Source organism: Serinus canaria, chromosome 1 (assembly GCF_022539315.1).
Source record: "Serinus canaria isolate serCan28SL12 chromosome 1, serCan2020, whole genome shotgun sequence".
Taxonomy (NCBI): Eukaryota; Metazoa; Chordata; class Aves; order Passeriformes; family Fringillidae; genus Serinus; species Serinus canaria.
In genome coordinates, this window is record NC_066313.1 from 94,383,100 (window position 1) to 94,402,077 (window position 18,978).

The 18,978-nt window shown below is 38.1% G+C and overlaps 1 protein-coding gene across 4 annotated transcripts in view; it reads left to right on the forward strand.

Annotated features, from left to right (window-relative positions):
• TBL1X (transducin beta like 1 X-linked) overlaps positions 1–18,978 on the forward strand; it is a 194,100-nt gene that overhangs the window by 82,231 nt on the left and 92,891 nt on the right. The window contains exon 1 of one of the 4 annotated variants that reach the window (XM_030234609.2): positions 1,168–1,329. The exons of 1 other annotated variant lie outside the window; for it this stretch is intronic. Coding sequence is in view for 1 of the 3 variants with exons in the window: in XM_018913520.3 (XP_018769065.3) it covers positions 1,368–1,458 (91 nt within the window). In the remaining 2 variants the exon portion in view is untranslated. Of the gene's footprint in view, positions 1–1,167; positions 1,459–18,978 lie in introns of those variants that run through there. 2 more of the 4 variants (XM_018913520.3, XM_050971861.1) reach the window with 2 other exon arrangements.

Genomic DNA, 18,978 nt, shown 5'->3' on the forward strand with positions numbered 1-18,978 from the left:
TCTGGATGCTTTCTTTATAGCTGTGCTTACCACTCCATTTTTTAAGGCATGCTTTTTAATCAAGGTTCTGCAAATCTAGCAGTACTGCTTGACACAGGGCTTCCATTCCATGCAGTTGCTGCATCAGGAGGAGATTCTGCTGAATCACAACTCAGTGTAACCAGCTTAAAAAGAAAATATTTGAATGTTTGATAGAAACCAAACAGATATTTAATGTTAAATTAAAAAAAATACAAAATCATGACCTATAAATTGGGACCTGCTAACTAATGAATTATTATTTGCATTGATCTAGTGAAAGTAGTACTCAGTATTTGCTGCTGTAGTTTTAGAGAAAGTATCAGCTCAATTGTGAGAAGACTCAGCTGTGTACCTGGATCTAGCCAAGGCAGTAAAGGCCCATCTGCCAAATGTAACATTTCCAGCAGGTTTTCTTCATTTCTGCTCATCAGTTTAGCAAAAAGCTCAAAGATGAGAAACTGCTTGGGGCATTACTAGTCAGGAAAGGCCCTACTTTCTCCCAGTTAGTAATTTCATTAGAAAACCAAGAAAGAAGGATTGAGATCTGTTGGTTTTGAAATCTTGGAGGGCATAGGGACCAGAAATGCTCAGTTTCTCTAATTATAGATATGTATTGAATGTATGTATTGAATTGGTTCAAAATGTAGAACAGTTTACAGGGTCATGCATGTTTTACATAAACCTTTATTAGCTGCTAAAACACTTTTTGAAAAGATCCTATTGTGTTTAGAACATGGATTTTTTTTTTTGTTTCCATTTTAATTGAAGCTTAATTTCCATTTAAAAAAAAATTATGGCCCTGTATGTAAGAAGGGGTCATTCATTATTCTCCTGCTAAATGGTGTCCAAGAATAGTAAATATAGGTTGGCACACATTTTTCCTTAGGTACGTATGTGACACAGCTTCATGGTAAGCAAGTTGCAGTATTGACTTGATGTAAAGGTTGTATTTCATTATGGGGTAATCAGTGTGTGCTAAGAAACACTGAAAACACTGAAAAGAATAATGAGGATATCAGTGTTGCAAATGGCTGTGCAGCTCCAGGATATTTTGGCCAAGATCCACAAAACATGTAGGGTGTTGGCTGAATCGAAGTGGGTGAGCTCTGGGAGGGCAAGATAAGAGCAGCAAGGCGCTGTTTGCACCCTCCTGGAGGGGTGGGTGGCTCTGGGCATTGAGCTGAAGCCGTGGCCATCCCTCCTGCCCAGGGGTGCCCCATCCCTGCTGCTGCCTCCCACGGCACCACTGGTCCTTTCCTGGGGCTCAGCACTCCCAGGGAAGGCACTGCAGGAGCTGGAAAAGCCCAGGTTGGTTGGAAGCTGTTTGGCTGTTCTTTCTGTGATTCATGCCTGTGGACTGTGTGGAATATGTTTTCCGGATCGTTTTGAGGGAGATGCCAACTGAAGCACACTTTTCAAAGCTTGAAGCAAATCTTGGTGAGACAGAAAAAAATTAAAATACGTAATAAATTAGATCTTAAACTTGCATGTACTTTTCATGTTATCAATAGGGTTGGGGGGGAAATGCTGTTCTTGCTTTTTGCAGAATTGAATTTCAGTGAAACACTTCAGAAAGTATAGTATCAAGAATAATCAGTTACTTTGTAAGCTTTTTCCATTTGAGTTGCTGACTATTCCTCATTACAAAGAGTTTTTTACAGTGTACATGGGTTAAAGTTGAATTAGTGTGTTTTATAAATACCAGGTCTTTAAACACAAAATATCAGAGGCCACCCATAGCAGAGGAGTGGAAAGAGTACATGAAGTCTTCCACCTCTATGTCAATGGCTTCATGGTGTCATCATCATTATTAATTAATTAATTACCACCTGAAATTGACCTGTTTGACTTTTGAGATCATTTCCTGACCTTGGAGGAAGCTTGAGGTATTTCTAAATTTAATACTGGCATATTTCATCAGAAAGGAAGAGTTGTTGAAGAGACTTGGGAGCTGTGTCACCTTTTCTCTGGGAAGAGGTGAGCACCAAGAGGGGCAGCCTGGGGAAAATTTGCACCCCTTCATGTGAATCTTTTGTTGGTTACTGTCAGTCTAAGGTTGATCTTACTGGTTCATTGCAGAGCAAGAACATAATGAAAAAATATATAACTTGTGGGCAGTTTTCAGAGATTCTAGAAAAATTACTCCTCAAACTGTTAGAAGTATAAGTCTTCCTAAATATTTTGCACTGAGCAGAATTGAGATAGTGTTTATTAAATGTCTGTTTATTTTTTCGATCTGCAAGGATATGGTAGAATTCTCAGAACTGGTTCTATGCAGTTAAATTCTCCCTATAAACTGAGTACTTTAAATATGTTGGCGTTGAGGGGTTGGTTTGTTTTTTTTTTTTTTTCAATCCCAAAAATGTGGAAAAGGGAATTTAGGAAAGAATAGAAGAAGTGACTGTTGATTGCCATTATGGTGTAAAAAATCTCTGAGATTAATTTGGATTTCCCCATATCTGTATATGTATTGTCTGTTCTCAAGACTTGAAAATACAGAAAATTAGTCTTCTGTGTGAAAGAGATCTCTCTCCATCTTGTCTTATCCATCCTGCCTTGTGCAACAGTTGCCTAAGCCTAATTCCCTTTTATGTGATATTGATTAACAGCCATGCTGAGTCTAGGACTGTCACAAGGACTACAGGGTGTTTAATTATTCAGCTCCAATAAAGTGGAAGACAGCACAGCAGCAGCTGTAACACAAGTCATTGGTGCTTCATCTCCAAAACATAAGAATTGTTCAGTAATAACAAAGCAATTCTCTCCTCCTGCCTTGAAAGAAATTCATAGAAATTTAAAGACTGAATATTTGGAGAATGTGCAAGTGATGGGCTTGTCCTCAAGATAGCTCCATTCTTTGGGTATCTTCTTAGGCATAATGCCAAGTGATTGTACTCACATGAAAAGAGCACCATTTTACCAGAGGCACAATATTCCTAAAGTCAGATTTTCAAAAAGGAAGACATGGAAGAGTATTTTTCTGGTTATTTGTTTATAATAATAATATAGATGTACATGAATGTTTCTGATTTGTCTAGATGTACATGAATATTTCACTTTTGTTGTGAAAATCCCCAGTTCCCATTAATAGCTTCAATGTGCAATTTGATTGTGGAAATATTTACATGTCTGTGTGGTTTTGGATTTGGCCTGGGTTCAAAAGAAGGAGTTGATGGAATCTTTTTAAAGCTTGGGACAAGACACAGAAAAATTAAGGACACTGTTACATTTAGCAAATAGAGCTGAGATCCCTAAAATCACAGGTGCTTTGTGCCATAACATGCCAGTGAAGCCTTCCACAAATTTTCAGCATTATTCTGTGTTAGTGTTTGTCTAAAAGATGTGTTGGTGCATCTCAGTACTGGGACCATGAGGAGGTCCCAGAGCTGTAGGCTGTTGGGGCTGGGAGAATACCACTGTGTCTGCTTCATTCATGCACTCTTCATTAGATAGCTACTTTTGTCACAGCTAAAGAAGAGATACTGGCCAAAGTGGATGTTTGACTTCATGTAGTAAGTCTAATTTTTAATTTCTATTTAAAATAATTTTAAATATTATGTATATTATGCAGAATTGTGTTTTGTGAGAAATACATAATCTTTAAAATGCTTCATAAGCTGTGTAAATTGGAATATAAATAACACATCTTCTAATGTGAGATTGTGAGTTACATTTTGTCTGGACTGAACTGTAAGAAACATCTTAATAGAATGTGATTTCTTAAATTAGTAACAATTATGCTTGTAACAAGGCTAACAAATAGCCTTGTTTAGATTTTTAATAACATTTTGTAGTTCAACATTGGGAGCAATGGCAGCCTGTTCCAGAGCAGTGTGCTTCTGCCTTTAACACACAAGAGCTTGGGTGTTGCTAATGAACACAAAAAACATCAGTGTGGTGGTGTTTAAAGGGTTTTGGTTTTATTTATGTTCATATTCAGTTTTTAATTATGGGTACTTTTTTTTTCCTTGTTTGGGGCAAGTAGGGTAGAAAAGACAGAAAAAGAGGATCCAGTAGCTTGTTTTCAGGTTTTAAAATTAATATTATCTTTGTCTTTAAATATAATTTCTCCTTGCAGATTAAGATTCAGAATGAAGATGTCAGAATGAAACAAGTGCTGTGCTTTCTTGTAAAACAGTTTATTGCCCAGTCTTTCCACCTCATTAGTAGATCTTCACATCTTTTATTCTCAGATGTGTTAATTCTTTGGCAGTTTTAGGAATGTAGATGGGAGGCAGCTCTCTGCAGCAGGGTTCAGTCAGATCAGACTGTGTAGTCACAAGGCAGAGCGAAAAGAGAGAGTTTATGGGGAAAATCAATTGTTGGTATGTGAGTACAAATTAAAGCCAGCTTGCCTCGCTGTTTATTTAAGAGATGAACTTTACTGTGACTGGCAAATGGATCAGGGACCTAAATAATGTCATTGTTTTACTCATTAAAGCTGGAGCAGTGAAATAAACTAGCACAGCCCATGCCTGTGCACAGTCTCTACAGAATGAGATGAGGTAGTGCTGTTAGAAAAAATAAATTATTTTAAATTAATTCTTTGTTGCTTCCTCAGCTAGACCTTAATTAATTGGTACATGGTCAGGATAGCAGAGACTGCTACATCTCTAGAGTGGCTCATTTTCTGCCCTGTGCTGTCAAGTCCTTTAATATTTATAGATGGATAAATGGATATATATGGTCTGCATGGATATTTTAAAACTGATACTGGACCCCAGTCCAGGGTGTCATTTCACAAGCATTGTCTGGTTGTAGAATAAGATATTTAAGCCTCTACATTTCATTTTTATTGGGTGGTATTTTCAGAACAACAGTTAGAAAAAGTTTCTCAGTGGTATAGTTTCTTTAATAACAGGCACTAAGTGCACAAACACACTTGGTTCTATGTATAAATTCCATATTGTACTAGAAGTAAGTCCCCCAGTGCTGTGCATTCAGTTTGATTATTATTGCATGTATTGAATGGCTGGGGTTGCTCAGCCTTTGGCCTTGAGCTGTTGGCATGCCTCAGGTGGTAAGCAAATTGCATACAAATGCACTGCTTGTCATGTCTTGCTGCTTAATTTGTTCTTTGGAATAAGTTAGTCTCATAATAGGCAGGTACATCACAAAGCAAAAAAGCATTGGAGAGGGAAGAAATATAGGCCTTGTAAAACCCTTCCCAATATTGAGTCACTTATCTTTCATGGAAAGTAATAAATATTGAAATTAATGTCATGCTTCTGCTTTACAGAATTTGACAGAATGTTTGCATCTGTCAGCACACTCCTAATGAAGTGCCCCTTCACTTGCCCTGAGGTGGGTCTGCATTGTCATCTGATGATGATATTTAAGCACCCTTTTCACAGGAAAGTAGGGTGGGTAGGTTTTTTGGGTACAGGAATTCCTCATTGATGGAGGAATTCCTGTACCCAAAAAACTGCTCACCCATTGATTAGAACAGACTCGTTGCCTTTAATGGTAGTGACAGTCTAGAGTACATTTTTGGGGTCACAGATTCAATACAATGCTGTGTTTAGGATGGTTTATTTTTAATGTGGTGATTCTGAAAAGTCACACCAGTGCCTCCTTTGAAACAAAGAGTTACATAGTTCTGAATAGCTCAGCAGCTCACAGAAATAATAAAGGACAAACAACAAATCATTTAACTTTTGGGTAATGTAGAACTTTGTTCTTCCAGAGTATTCATTGCAATGCAGAGTTTACATTGCAGTGCAGACAACAGAAAATTACTAAGATATTGACCATGGTGTATATTGCTAGAACCTCATAATAGTATTACTTAATGATAGATACTGGGACATGTTGCTCTGCTTGTATCAGTTTTTGTTATGTTACAGTGTATCTCACTATTATTTGGTTCATGATGTCAGGTTTTAGAAAGAATTGTCATTTTGGATGGCTCAGTATTTATCTACTGCCTTTTAATCAGACTATGTGCTATTATATCTTGCTACATTCAATAAACCAAAATGTATTTCCAGGTCTGGGTGTCTGTCAATTTCTATGGATGATAGATTCAATCTTATTAGGCAGTCACTTGGATTTCTTTGATAAATTTTTAATACTTTATGCCCAGAATGGCAAAGGGTAGTTCTCACTGTTTTTTTGATGACCAAGCCTGGACTAGTAGAACATGCAGTCTAAATAAATAAGGCAGCATCAAGATTCTTCAAGCCTAGTGTGTAATCTTTTCAATTTAGTGATGAACTGGAACATTTTTCCAAGTTCATCATGCTTTTGGGTATTCTTTACATCACAGCATGAAAGCTTGGATGAGTTTTTATCTTGTAAAATGTGAGTCAGTAGGATCTGAATCCAGCTGAGTTTATGGACTAATTTCCAGCTTTAAAATGTGGCAAATATAATGGAGTATTTTATTTGTTCCATTTGCAGTATTACATCATAAGTCCATCCTGTCTGCCTTTTGCACAAACAGTGCATAGCCTTTGAGAATAAAGAGAAAAGATTTGTCACTTGCAGTCCTCTTTGTTTGGGACTCACAGCATGTTTTAAGGACACCCATTGGGTGTTTGTGGAATGGTGACTTTCATATTTCATATTGTGGCCATTAGCAACCACAGATAATTTTAATCCTACCACTCAAGGAATACAGAAAGCTGTACAGAATACTAGTGCAGAATACTAATAATGTGAATCATGAATTTTTAAGCTCTCAGAGGATGCTCAAAAAGAAATTGATTAATCACCATGCTAAAATAATATAACCCCTCAAAATACTTATACTTGTGTGAACATCATAAGATAGTGGTTTAATGTCAATACGGGGTGGCAGCAGTCTCCATAAAGCAGGTCTGGCTCAGTAATGAGCTTGCAGGTATGTTAATTACTTTAGAATCACTTAGGAATTTCTCTAATGTTCATTTTCTGCTGATCTTGGTGCACCTGCACCTGTGTGTGCACTCAGCACGTGAAACCTGTTCATGAATTTGATGGAGTTTGAGTTAGTTAACTCATCTGTGTTAAGAAACAAAACCAGCCTGCTCAGTTGGTGTTGAGACATTTCTCCAGATCATACCACAGTCATCTTGCTACCTAGGGGGCAAAGAGTAGTATTTCACATGTTGGTAGAGAAGGGTTGTGTGGAGTTTTAGGTTACAGCACTAGGAACCATGGCATATCCTCCAGAAATCCTGGCACTGCAGCCAGCAGGCCCAGAGCCACAAGCCTGGTTTTGCAGCACAGCCTTTGTCATGAAAGCTACTCCATCACTCAAGGAAATCCTGAGCCATCTTGCTGTGGAAAACTGTCAATTTATTGATTTTTCTAGTTCTCCCTTTTTTTTTTTTTTTTTTCACACTTTCACCCTGCAAAAAATCTGCAGTAGGGAAAATGGTAGCAAAGCAATTGGTAATTCTTTATGACAAATTGCATAGAAGCAGCAGGATGCACAGGATGCTTACTAGAACTACCGTTTAAAAATAAACATCATATATGAGCATAATATTTAAGGCTTCCAAACAGGTTAACATAATAAGTGGCACTAAACATATTTAAAGAAGTAAAGGATAAAAGTAAAATAAATATTGTAGCATCTTAATCAAAATTAGATTTCACAGCATACAGGGGGGTAGAACTGTGAAGTCTGAGAGATTGCTTCCATTTGCTGTTAATGTTCAGCTCTCATGCACTGGCTTTTCTGCCCTGAAAGAAAAATATGAGTCCTCTAGAATAATCCAGCTTTTCATTCTATTTTGCAGCCTTGTCTAAGCAGATGAATCTGATAATTCCTTAAATGGGAAATTTGCCAGCTGAGAGAAACCTAGAGGGCAACAAATGGGCAGTGATGACAGAATGTCTTGAATGCTGAGAATGTTGTTTTGATTCCACACAGTTTAAAAATATATTTGTCTAGTGGAAGGTAAATTTTTACACAGACAGATAACACAGGAGATTTCTGAGGCATTACACACATACATATACACACATGCACACACAGTATTTGTTTGGGTTATTTTTTTTTTTCTGTAGGCTTAACCCAGATAAATTAAATTACAAAAGCTCTCTCTCAAAAAAAAAAAAAAAAAAAAAAGGAAAGGAAAAACAAGAAAAAGGAGGGGGTGGGGAGGAGGCAGGGCACAAAGCAGTGAAATCAAAGCAGCTCTGCCTTAAGGCTGCAGAGATTTCCTTATCTTATCCTGCTGTTTCTAGGTATTGCAAAACATATGGCTCACCTTTAGGGGCAGTCCCCAAACAGTGGGAGATGTTGCATCCCATCTGTGCTGTAGCAACTGGAGGTGCAATAACAAGGTGAACTGAGGACGCCAGGATGACTGTGTTTAAACTCAGTGCTGATTTACTGAGGTGGTGTTGGGGGAAGGGTGGTTGGGCACATTTAGTTTGGGTGGGTTTTTTTACCTACCATGTGGATGTGCCTTACAAATCTGAACACAGGTTCTGCTGGAACAAAATTGTTTTGAGGAAGCTTGGTAGCCTGAATCAGGAGTAAAAATTTCAGGATCCTAGATGTTGGGAAAATCAAGAAAGGAAGAAAAGCTGAGCATGAAAGCATTTCTCTGTCTCCCACATTTGATTCTGGCAGCAGCTGAACTGGCTGAATAGGCTCCCAGCCCCCACTGTTCAAAACTGCTCAGTGTTGCTCCCACGAGATTTAGTTGATCATGTAGTCACTCTCTAACCTGATTCCTTCACTTTAATATAATCTAGCTTAGTGTGAACACTTTCTAACACTAACTCTCTGAACTCTTTAATAAGAATCTTTTGGACATGAGCAGTTATTCCACAGACACTGAGGGGTAGCCATGTTCAGCAGGAATGTAAGGGAAGAGTGATTATGAGGAGCAAGGGAATAATGCTACACCAGTGAAGCTTCACTCAGAACAAGAAACATAATGACAGACTGAAATTGCACACTACAGTGGATAGAGTGGAGAATATAGTTGGACTTACCCTGATGAAAATTAACTTTTTCATACCTGTCCCCCAAAATTTCTAAGTCAAGCTTCTAAGCCTCTAAATTTATACCACAGAGTTTTCTTAAATAATTTCGAAGGCCAGGGCAAAAAGTGGCTTAACACCTTTGCATCTCACTAAAACACTTTATTGTAAACAAAATCTGTAAACTGAGATGCAAAAGGTCTCTTAATGATTTTTTTTTTTTTTGCTTCTATCATTGCTATAATTATTCTTTTACTTCAGTAAGTCCTTTGCCATTAGGTCCTTCTTTTCCTGCAAGAAAACCACTTATAATAATGAAGACTGAATATTCATACCCAGCTTTAGGCATCAGCATCCACATACATAAATTGGAATCAAAGTTAAGTGGCATGAACATCTCTGACATGTTCTGTCATGATATAAAGAGGATCTTTTTCATTTATTACAGCAAATAAAACTAGCTATCTTCCTGTGCAAATACTTGTTCTCGTTTGTCATAGTTTTCTCAATTTGCAGAAGGAAAATTTAGCTTGCAAGATGAAAAGACTGACAGGTTTCCAGAACTCCAGGCTACTTCCCTTTTGTTTTGAAGTCAGTGGCAATTGTACTTCTGAGACCCTGGGAAAAATCACCTTTTAATGCTGACTATAAGCAACATCACACACCGTCTGCATAAAGTTCAGTGATATAAATGTACATGAAGGTGTAGTACTGTATTAGGGCATGCATATATATATACAAATATGAATAGTCTGCACTGCAATTTGAATTATTGCCCTGATCTGTATGACTTTCAGGTGTTCTTTATTTGTTAGTTAGCATTTCAAAAACAGATCCCCTATTCATTGAACAGACCTAAATGTATTTATTTGAAACATTAGTGCACAGGTAAGCATTAAATGCTGTGGGATACTTCACATTGATGGAGGTAATAAAAGCCTTTTCCCCTTCCCACTTTTGAGCTCCATGCAAGTTTTCAAGAAATGACATTTGCAGCAACAAAATCAGTGCCCTTGGACCCTAATGCTGGAGTAGCAAGGCTGAGGAGCTTCGGGGAGAAGGAAAGTAACTTAGCTTTCCAGTTTTGTGCATTTCAAAAGTCCTTCCTCAACAAGTTTAACTAATTAGTTGAATTTTCAGAATTTGGTGTGGTTTTGCTTTTGTTTTGTTTTGTTGTGTGATTTGATTTTATTAGAGTTTTGAAACTTGATGCAGATTTTTTTCATCATGGCTTTGGAAAATACTTGAGGAACTTTACTGTATGTGAACATACCATGAAGTAGAATGATATATTGACCAAATGGCCTGAATAACCAGTTGCTAATACTGAGATATTGAGCATGCTTTCTGCGTGTTCCTTCAATGAAGTAGTCTAAAGAACCATTGTTAATCTGTGAGCTTCATTAGCTAAATACCTCTTGAAGCAGATAGAAAATTGAAATCAAAGTAAGCAAAGATGAATCGGTCATACCATTTATGGTGTCAGAATTGCATTAAAGCACAGAAGGTAGGTATATTGAGAGATCATCTTTTACTGAATTCATTAAAGGAATTTATGCTAATCTTTTTGCTTAAACAAACTTCTCCAACATGTATATTGGTCAAAATTGTCATATATGCTATCAAAAGAGGTGAATTTTGTCTCAGTGTAGAGATGTGGATACTCGTTTACTCCTGTATGGCAAATAATGATGAGACTGCTACTATCAACCATCAGATTAATCAGAGTAACAAATCAATAGGACCAAAATTTTTTTTCTCTAACATCAAAGTTATTTTCTCTAACATGCAGGTGGTAATTTTGAAGGGTGTTTTCCCTGAAATTTCACTTCTGCTGCTGACTCTTAAAATATTTTATTTAAAAGTTCAGTGCATTGAAATTACCTGTGTTACTGACCAAGTCCAAGGACTGGGTTCCTCAGATGAGTGCTCTTTACCACCAAGTCTGTGTGATGTTCATTGAGCTGTTACTTCATCCACATCTCTTGAAATGCTCTGTTTTTCACAGCCATATTTACTGCAGATGATTTCATGTTCCTTCTCTTTTTTTAATTTAGTATATTTCTCCAGCCAGTATTCTCAGCTGCATTTTTCATATCCAGACAGTATAACCTATTAATCACTGCATTTTAATTGGGGTTAGATTAAAATTCACATATATACCACTAAACTGTAATTTAATTTAATATTAATAGTTTTTACTCCTATATCTCTACATGATTTAGGTAAAAGGAAAAGGTTATGTTGGAAGAGAATCTGCAGTGTAACAAAAGCATTCTGTATCTTTAATCATCAGTCTTAGCTTTGTTGTAGTTGCTTAGCCAGCATAAGCTTTATAGGATCAGAAGGAATGCCTCGCATTTGGTATCTTTCAGACCTTGGATCTGCCTGGATTCAATATGCAAGTTAGTGCCCTGGTGGTTTTTATTAAACTTCCTATTTTCTATGTAAATAGCACAACAATCATATGTAATTTTAGTATCAAGAGATTCTCACTGAAGGATTCTATGATAATTCAGGATTTAAGAAGGTCCAACACCCGGATTAAAGCAGGGCCAGCTTTGGGGTTAGTTAGAGCTGTTCTAGGTATGATCTAATCAGGACTACAAAAATAGAGACTGCACAGAAATTGTCTTTCAATAAAATTCATTATCTTTCCAATGCTAAAGACAATAATTACTGACTAAAGAAATAATTTTTCAAATGCATATTACAAAGGGTGCTCCTTTTCTAGATCAGTGTGTTTGGTCGCTTCTGCCGTGCTTTTTAGGACAGACAGTTATTTGCACTCCTAAAATGCACTGCATTTTTGCATTTGACTGCTTAACATGGCATGTCCTTCCAAGTGTACACTTCTACCATACAAAGTATGGATGTTAGTGTTCTGTGGCTCCAGCTGTTTCATTCTTAGATGATTCCTCTTTTCCCCAAAGTCTTCTTTGCTGCTTCTATTAAAAGACCTTGAGAATGCAGTGCAGCTATTTAAATATAAAGCTGCTCTACATTTGCCCCTGATTTACAGGGAAGAATCTGTATATATAATAATTTTGACAGTGCTTTAAAGAGATAGTATTTACTTCAAGAATTTAAAAATTTTCTCAGAGTTAGTACCCAGGAAATTCAGTTTCACTGACTGTATGGCAAGTTTCTTCATGAAGCACACAAATGAAGGCAGTGTTTCATTCTTTGCCTGGCAAAGACAGATTCCTAGTTAGGAAATTCAGGACAATCATCTGTTTTATTAAAGATGACTAAAAACAGGAGAAGATTTTTTTTTTACATTTTTTACTGCAGAATGTTCTTTTGGTTAGATCTGATGTTTGCTCTGCTCAGTCCCACTGCATTTCAAAGGAGTATTTGTTAACAGGAGTGAGAAATTCTGCATTTCATCTGGAAGTGTGACTGACAAGTGTATGATTTGGGGCAACCCTTGCACAGGATACTGTCTGCCCTTTGAGGGAGTAGAAATTACACTAAACAGAGGGGATGAGGCTGGGAAGGAAGGGGCTGTCTTTGGGTGACAGGCAAGCTGACTGGCTGATGTGCAAGTGTCAGCGTCTCTGGGATGAGTTTTCCAGTTTCAGGCCGGAGGGAAGGAGTGGGTGGAGAGTTCATGTGAAACTGAGATTTCTGCTCTGGGGTTCACATGAAGAAATCTCAAGCAGCTCAGTATTTAATAACCTGCTTAGTACTTTACCAGGTGGTGTAAAGACCTGTGATTGCATTTTTGAAAATCAAGTAATGTCCAAGTAGCTGCTGTTCCTTTTGGCCAGCTCTGAGGTTGGTGCTGCTCCCAAGAACTGCTGGCTGTACTTCATCCTGCTGCTGCTGCTTGATTCACCAGCTAAGTCAGTCACATCACTGAATATATTTTTACTTATCTATTTCATTGGTAAAAGTTCAAGTATAGCTTTTCAATTTAGTCTTTGAATTCAAACTGATGTCCACAGTTAATTTTAACTTGTGGCACTACTTTTAAGAGAATTTTTGCTGTTGGCTGTTGGCTTTACTACTACCCCATTGTTTAGGCTTATGTGGAGTACAAGAAGTACAAATTCCTTGTTTTATTGTTTTTCAACATCAGTATTTTCTGTGTCCATGATGAGAACATCCAGAGGAAATAAACAATGAAACAGTGCTACTACTCTAGCTGGATCCTGTGATTCCAAGCCAGAATGTGGGTTACTGACCACAATTTAATGGATCTAGAAAAAGGGCACCTTTTAAAACCTTCTTTCTTACAGGTCATTACCAGCTTTGTTGCTTTTTGTTTCCTCTCCCACAACTTCTAAGCACAAGCATATAACATTCTAGAGTAATTTTTTTAATAATTTTAAAGAATTTGATGAGAATTTAGCATTTTTACAATTACTTCATTTCCACAGTGTGGCACAGTTTGGAAGACCTTGGCTCCCTCTAATTTCAGCCTCTGCAGAGGTCCACTTATTGAAATCTGTCTGGATTAAGTCACGGGGATAAAACGGGTTTCATTACAACATTAGAAAATTCTGCCCAAGAAAATAAATAAATATTTTTTTTATTTTTATGAGAATTCTCTTGCAGTTTGCTAAGTGTATAGATTTGTAGCAGCATGATGTTCAGTTCATGTCTATTCAGTATAACTCCAGACAGCTTTAAAATGTCTTTTGTCACCTCTTGTTCAGAAAGATGTACAAGAAGTAAGCAGGATGACGAAATTTTAGCTCAACAGCTATAGCTGGGCCATCCTCAGGGGGATATGCTGAAAATTGTCCTCTTATGCAAACTTCTCTTGAAACTTCAGAATGGCTGGAAAACTTCCAAAAGTCTTTTCAATATTTTTGTGTTTCCCTATTATTTTTGGCATCGTATAGTTCCATAATGCATACATTTAAATTTGGTTTTCTGCCTAATAGCTCCAGCATTTTATGCTTAGTGGGCTAATCAAAAAAATAACATTGGTCAGTACTGGGAAGAGATGAGTGTGCTATATGTCTCTTTCTCTCCCCACTCTTAACACTGTTTTTTCCTTTGCAAAAATGTACCAGATAAAGCACAAACCAGGATGTGGGGTTGAGAAATATTAGTAGAATGGGTCCATAGCACCAGTGATTCAGTCATCTGTCAGCCTGATAAATGGATTAGTGTAAGAGGTGTTCCAGTGGGGAAATGAAGCCCATAGGGCTTCCAGCTAATTATATTTAAGTTGTTTAGTACTGCTGGGAAGCAGCATCCAGGCAATTACTGAAAGCTTTGATGCAGTGTGCACTATTAGAGTGTGGGTTCAGAAACTCATTACCCTTTCGTGCTTGTGTTGGATGGATTCTAGGAAACTGACATGACAAAGAGAGCAGGAATCAATAACTAGAAAGGCATTTTAGTTCGCTTCTGATCCATTTCCTGATTCAGCAACTTCTAGCCTAGAGCATTTCATACAATTGCTATAATGTAAGGAGGAAAATGTGACTTAAATATATTAATTATCACATATATATACATCTTGTTACAGTGATGTGTAGCTGAGGTTCCACCCAAGATGAAGTTTCAAAAGGTCTTTCAGGGACAAGCTGCTCCTCTAGCACCATGCCCATGTCCAAAGCACCTGCCTTCTCTGCTCCTGCAAAGCTGATTGCAGTAATTTCTCCTAAAGCCTGACCCTGCAGTGGTTATTGATGCCTCTGCAACATCAAGATTGTATTACCATGGTGCCCATGGACTTTCAAAATCTCTTGGAAGCTACAGCTAACCTGAAACAAAACTGATTGTATTGGCTACACATGTTAAACCTTGTATAAGAGAATTGTACTGGCTCTGTCTTTGCCATGAGCTGCAATTCACTTTACTGATGCACCTTGGGAAAACTCTACAGGCTTTGGGTCACTCAGACATGGGAAACAGCAAATCCTCTCCCTGTAGTGCTCTGCAGTTGGGCACCTCCAAGGTGTGCATGCTGAAAGCAGTGTAATATTTGTACAACTGGGGGCCAAAGACTTCAGAGTTCATTCCTTACCTTAGGCTGACGGATCTACTCAGGGCAAAAGTCACATGAATTCATCAAAATTGTGTGGTTTGCTTTTTAAGCTTGCACTCACTTTTAAATCTGGTAATGGTGACTGCTAGGGCAGTGCAGAGGAGGCTGCATTTCTTCTTTCCTGTTTCTTCCTCTGTGCTCTTGCCTGAAGTAGAGCTAAATAGGCAAATGAGAGTATTACAGTTCAATGCTTCTGAAAGGGATAATTTTGTCCCACCTACCTGCACTATCACAAAATTAATAATTAAACTCCTTTCTTTGTGTTTCATCACAACAGTCCTAGACTGTGGGGTTTGTTTCATGTTTAAAAAGTTCAGCAGAAATCTCATGAGTTACTGTCAAGAGAGCAGTTTGCTGGTTTGTTTTTTTTTGAAATCTGGACTTGTTAATTAGAAGAATGAAATTTGGCTTGCCTGGGGGTTGGTAAGATAAATCTTGTGCTATTTGATACTCACATGTCTTTCTGATGTATCAGAACTGCTGTGTTGTTGGCCACAGCAGGTGTGAATCTGTCCATGTACTGCAAAAAGTCCTCTTACAGTAGTAAGCATTTCCAGTCTTGGTGCTGGGTTTGGTTGCTGACAGCAAAGCTTTTCATAAATCCATTATTACCACTGAAAGTTCTGCCCTGTTAAATAATGGTAGATAACTCATGTGTCTCCTGTGAAACTATTACACATGATAGAGAAAATATCTTCTACACTCAAATACACAGCTGAAGCAGAAAAAAGCTAAAGCTGTCAAAGTGCCTGTGCAGGCAAAGGGCTGAGAGAGGTAAATGATTTTGAGAATTGTTGCTGTCAATTCTAGTCTGGCTCCAAGACTGGTTGGATTGAGTCACTGCTTGGGCTGCAAAGAGTTAATTTGTCTTGTAAAACGGATAACATAATATAGCCAAGTTACTGAGAAAGTGCTTCTGAAATTTTTAATTTCATGATGTCCACTAGTTTTGACAGTTAGTTAAGATGAAACATGAGTTTCCACCTGCTGTTTTGTTTTCCATTGAGAGGCTTGCTTCAAAGGGGCAGCCCAGGCTCTGTGAGTTGCACCTGAGGAAAGGCTTTCAAGGCTTAAGTATTTTAAGTTTTTGTGGGAAGATGTGGGTTATTTCTGAGGGTATTTTTGTTGCTTCGGATTAGATATTACAATGGGGAAGCTTTTTGCACTAGTACTATAATGAATATTTATTTTTAGCATTGATTTTCAGATTTCTAACTGACTCTAGACTTTACTTCATCAAATCTGGGCATTCATCTGTGGTATATTTAAAATAAAAAAAATCTCTCATAGCTTCCTTTAGAAAAAGCAGCTGTGGGGCAATAATAGATACATAAATGTCTACAGCAGGAATTTTTTATCATAGCAAGACATAAACTGGTGTTTATTTATTCTATAAGACCTTAGGGCAAATTCATTAATATTCAGAGATTGTGTGGGTTTTTCTGAACAGAGATGGCATTTCTAGTGCATAGGTCCTAATTGGAAACACGATGGAGCAGCCCAGCACGTTGTGTTGTGCTGAAGATGATGGTCCTGCTTTCTGCTCCATGTGTCTGCAGTGTTATCCACAATCCTTGTACACACAAATTGCTGGTCCTGCCCCATGGGAGCCACAGCTGGGGTTGTTCTGCTGTGATCATGTTTATACATTGTGTTACTCCATAAAGAAACTAAAACCCCAGCAAATCACCAGGAGTTTGAATGTTGAAATGTTCTCTTCACTGACTTGTACACTTTTTAGAAATTGTTTTAGAAAATGCATTTTAGGTTATTTTTTGCAGAAGGTTTGCATAATTATTGATGTTCTGTTATAGTCTTCTGTACAGTCATGGTATAGTATAGTATAGTATAGTATAGTATAGTATAGTATAGTATAGTATAGTATAGTATAGTATAGTATAGTATAGTATAGTATAGTATAGTATAGTATAGTATAGTATAGTATAGTATAGTATAGTATAGTATAGTATAGTCCACCAGGAGTAGTTTGAAAATATTGAAGCTGTTTATCAATTTGAAAGAAAGCAAAATATTGTACACCAGGTATCCTGCATTTCTTTCCCAGAGATAATGCAATCCCTGCTTTTGGAATTCAGTGTATTTTGAAGATGTCCTATTTAGCATTTAAACTTCCCTGTGCCTTTAAAGGCCCAAAGGGAGTGGGATAATAAATTAGTTACCCAGATAATATTTTTTTTCATTCTGAAAGAGTTAAGGGAAATATGCTGAAATAGGATAGTAATGGCAGTGGTTTGGTTTCTCCTCATCTGTATTGTTCAGTAAAAAGAAATGAAATTATTTATCTGAAACTATGCAGAAATAGTACTTAAACAGAAATCAGATTGGAAAAATATTAAGCAGCTAAATGTATTTAGAGGAATTGAGTAGAATTCACTAGAACATCACCCAAAATGATGTGACTGATTATTCCAAGTTTAAATCAAGAGTAAAACTGCTGTGCTGTTTATGTGCCCTTACCCCAGCCACCTGCCCAGCCAGTAATTTCAGGTGCCTCCTATAAATCTGGCCCCCAGTTTCAGTTTCCTAAAGTCCCTCAGGTGCCTGAAAAAGGAGATCTACATGTGAAGCAGAGGATAAATGCACTGTTTGGTCTGTGCCCCATAAAGGGCAGTGCCACATTCAGCCCTCCTTTAAGGAGCATCCCTCCATTGGCTCCTCAGTGCAAATGGGGCTATGCAGTTTGTCCCTGGCACGGGGCTGGTCCTCTGCCCTGCCCTGCCCAGGGCAGGAAAGGCCTCAGTGCTTCTCTGTAAGCTAAGCTGGCACTGGGGACAGTCACAGGGGGATTGGTGACTTATTTCATTCATCAGCTGCCCACATGGGAGGTGGTGCCAGGGTTTTCCATGGATTTGCTTCACAGAGGTTGTGTCCAATGGAGGAGCTGAGAGATAAGGAGATCAAGGAAAGTGTTTGCATAGGTTGACTAATGTGTTTTCAAACATAGTGCAAATCCAAAGTCAAACCTTGTGTACCAGATGTACAATTAGTAAAAAGGAAAGAATTTTTTTAACTTTTATTTCTGGTTCATATTTAAACATGGTTACACTTCTTGGCACTTAGCAGCCCAAGGCATAGATTAGCAACAGCACCAATGCTAGCTAAATTAAGCCATCCAATAACTTTCCTATCTCTTGCTAAAGGGATGAAATTTTTAAGCTTGCTCACTGTGACACCAGTGTGGCCTTTAAGCCATAACTTGGTTTTATTTCCTTTTCTTTTTCCTTTGTCCCTTTGCAAGAAGCCCATGTTACCTGTGTGCCCAGTGAGGCTGCTGTTGCAGGGACAGAGCTGTGAGCAAACAGCTGTGAGGCCACAGCAGCTCCTGGATGTTAGCTGGGGTGGGGAACTGCTTGGCTAACCCACTGAAATACCACACTAAGAAGGTTTTTTTGCCCAGAAAGCTTACTGTCCACAGAGACAGGACTGGCAAGCAGTTAATAACATGAAGCACTGTGTTTATTGCTCCCTGCACAGATTGAGAGAGCATCATTTGTCTTGCCTGCCTTCAGTCATCTGACTGATGCCCCAAGTGACCCTTGTGAAGAGAGCTCCTGCTGCCACTCTTCTGTGACTGAGTCCTTTCAGCCCATGGGGGACAGAGCAAGCTTCCTAAATTAGAAGTCAGAGTATTATTCCAGCAGAATTTAGCCCACCTGTCTCTGGAAGGATGGCAGTAGTTGTGTGACTCCACGTGGCTTGAACACACACTCCCTCTCTCACTTTGTATGTGTGTCACTGAGTGTTTGCTGGCACCAGCAGCTCAGCATGCACAGTGCTCATCACCACCCAGTGCTTTGGATACAAAACCAGAAAACTGGTTTTCATCATAATATATTTAATTTATGAGCAGGAAAGGGTGGCTACAGCACCCAGGCTCCCTTTCTCTGTATTGCAGACTTGGTCTATCTGTATGAAACAGAGTAACTTTTGTATGACTGCGGGATGTCTTGTGTTTTCACAAAAATTCATCTTCTGGGAAAGTTCTACTAAAGCTTGGCATC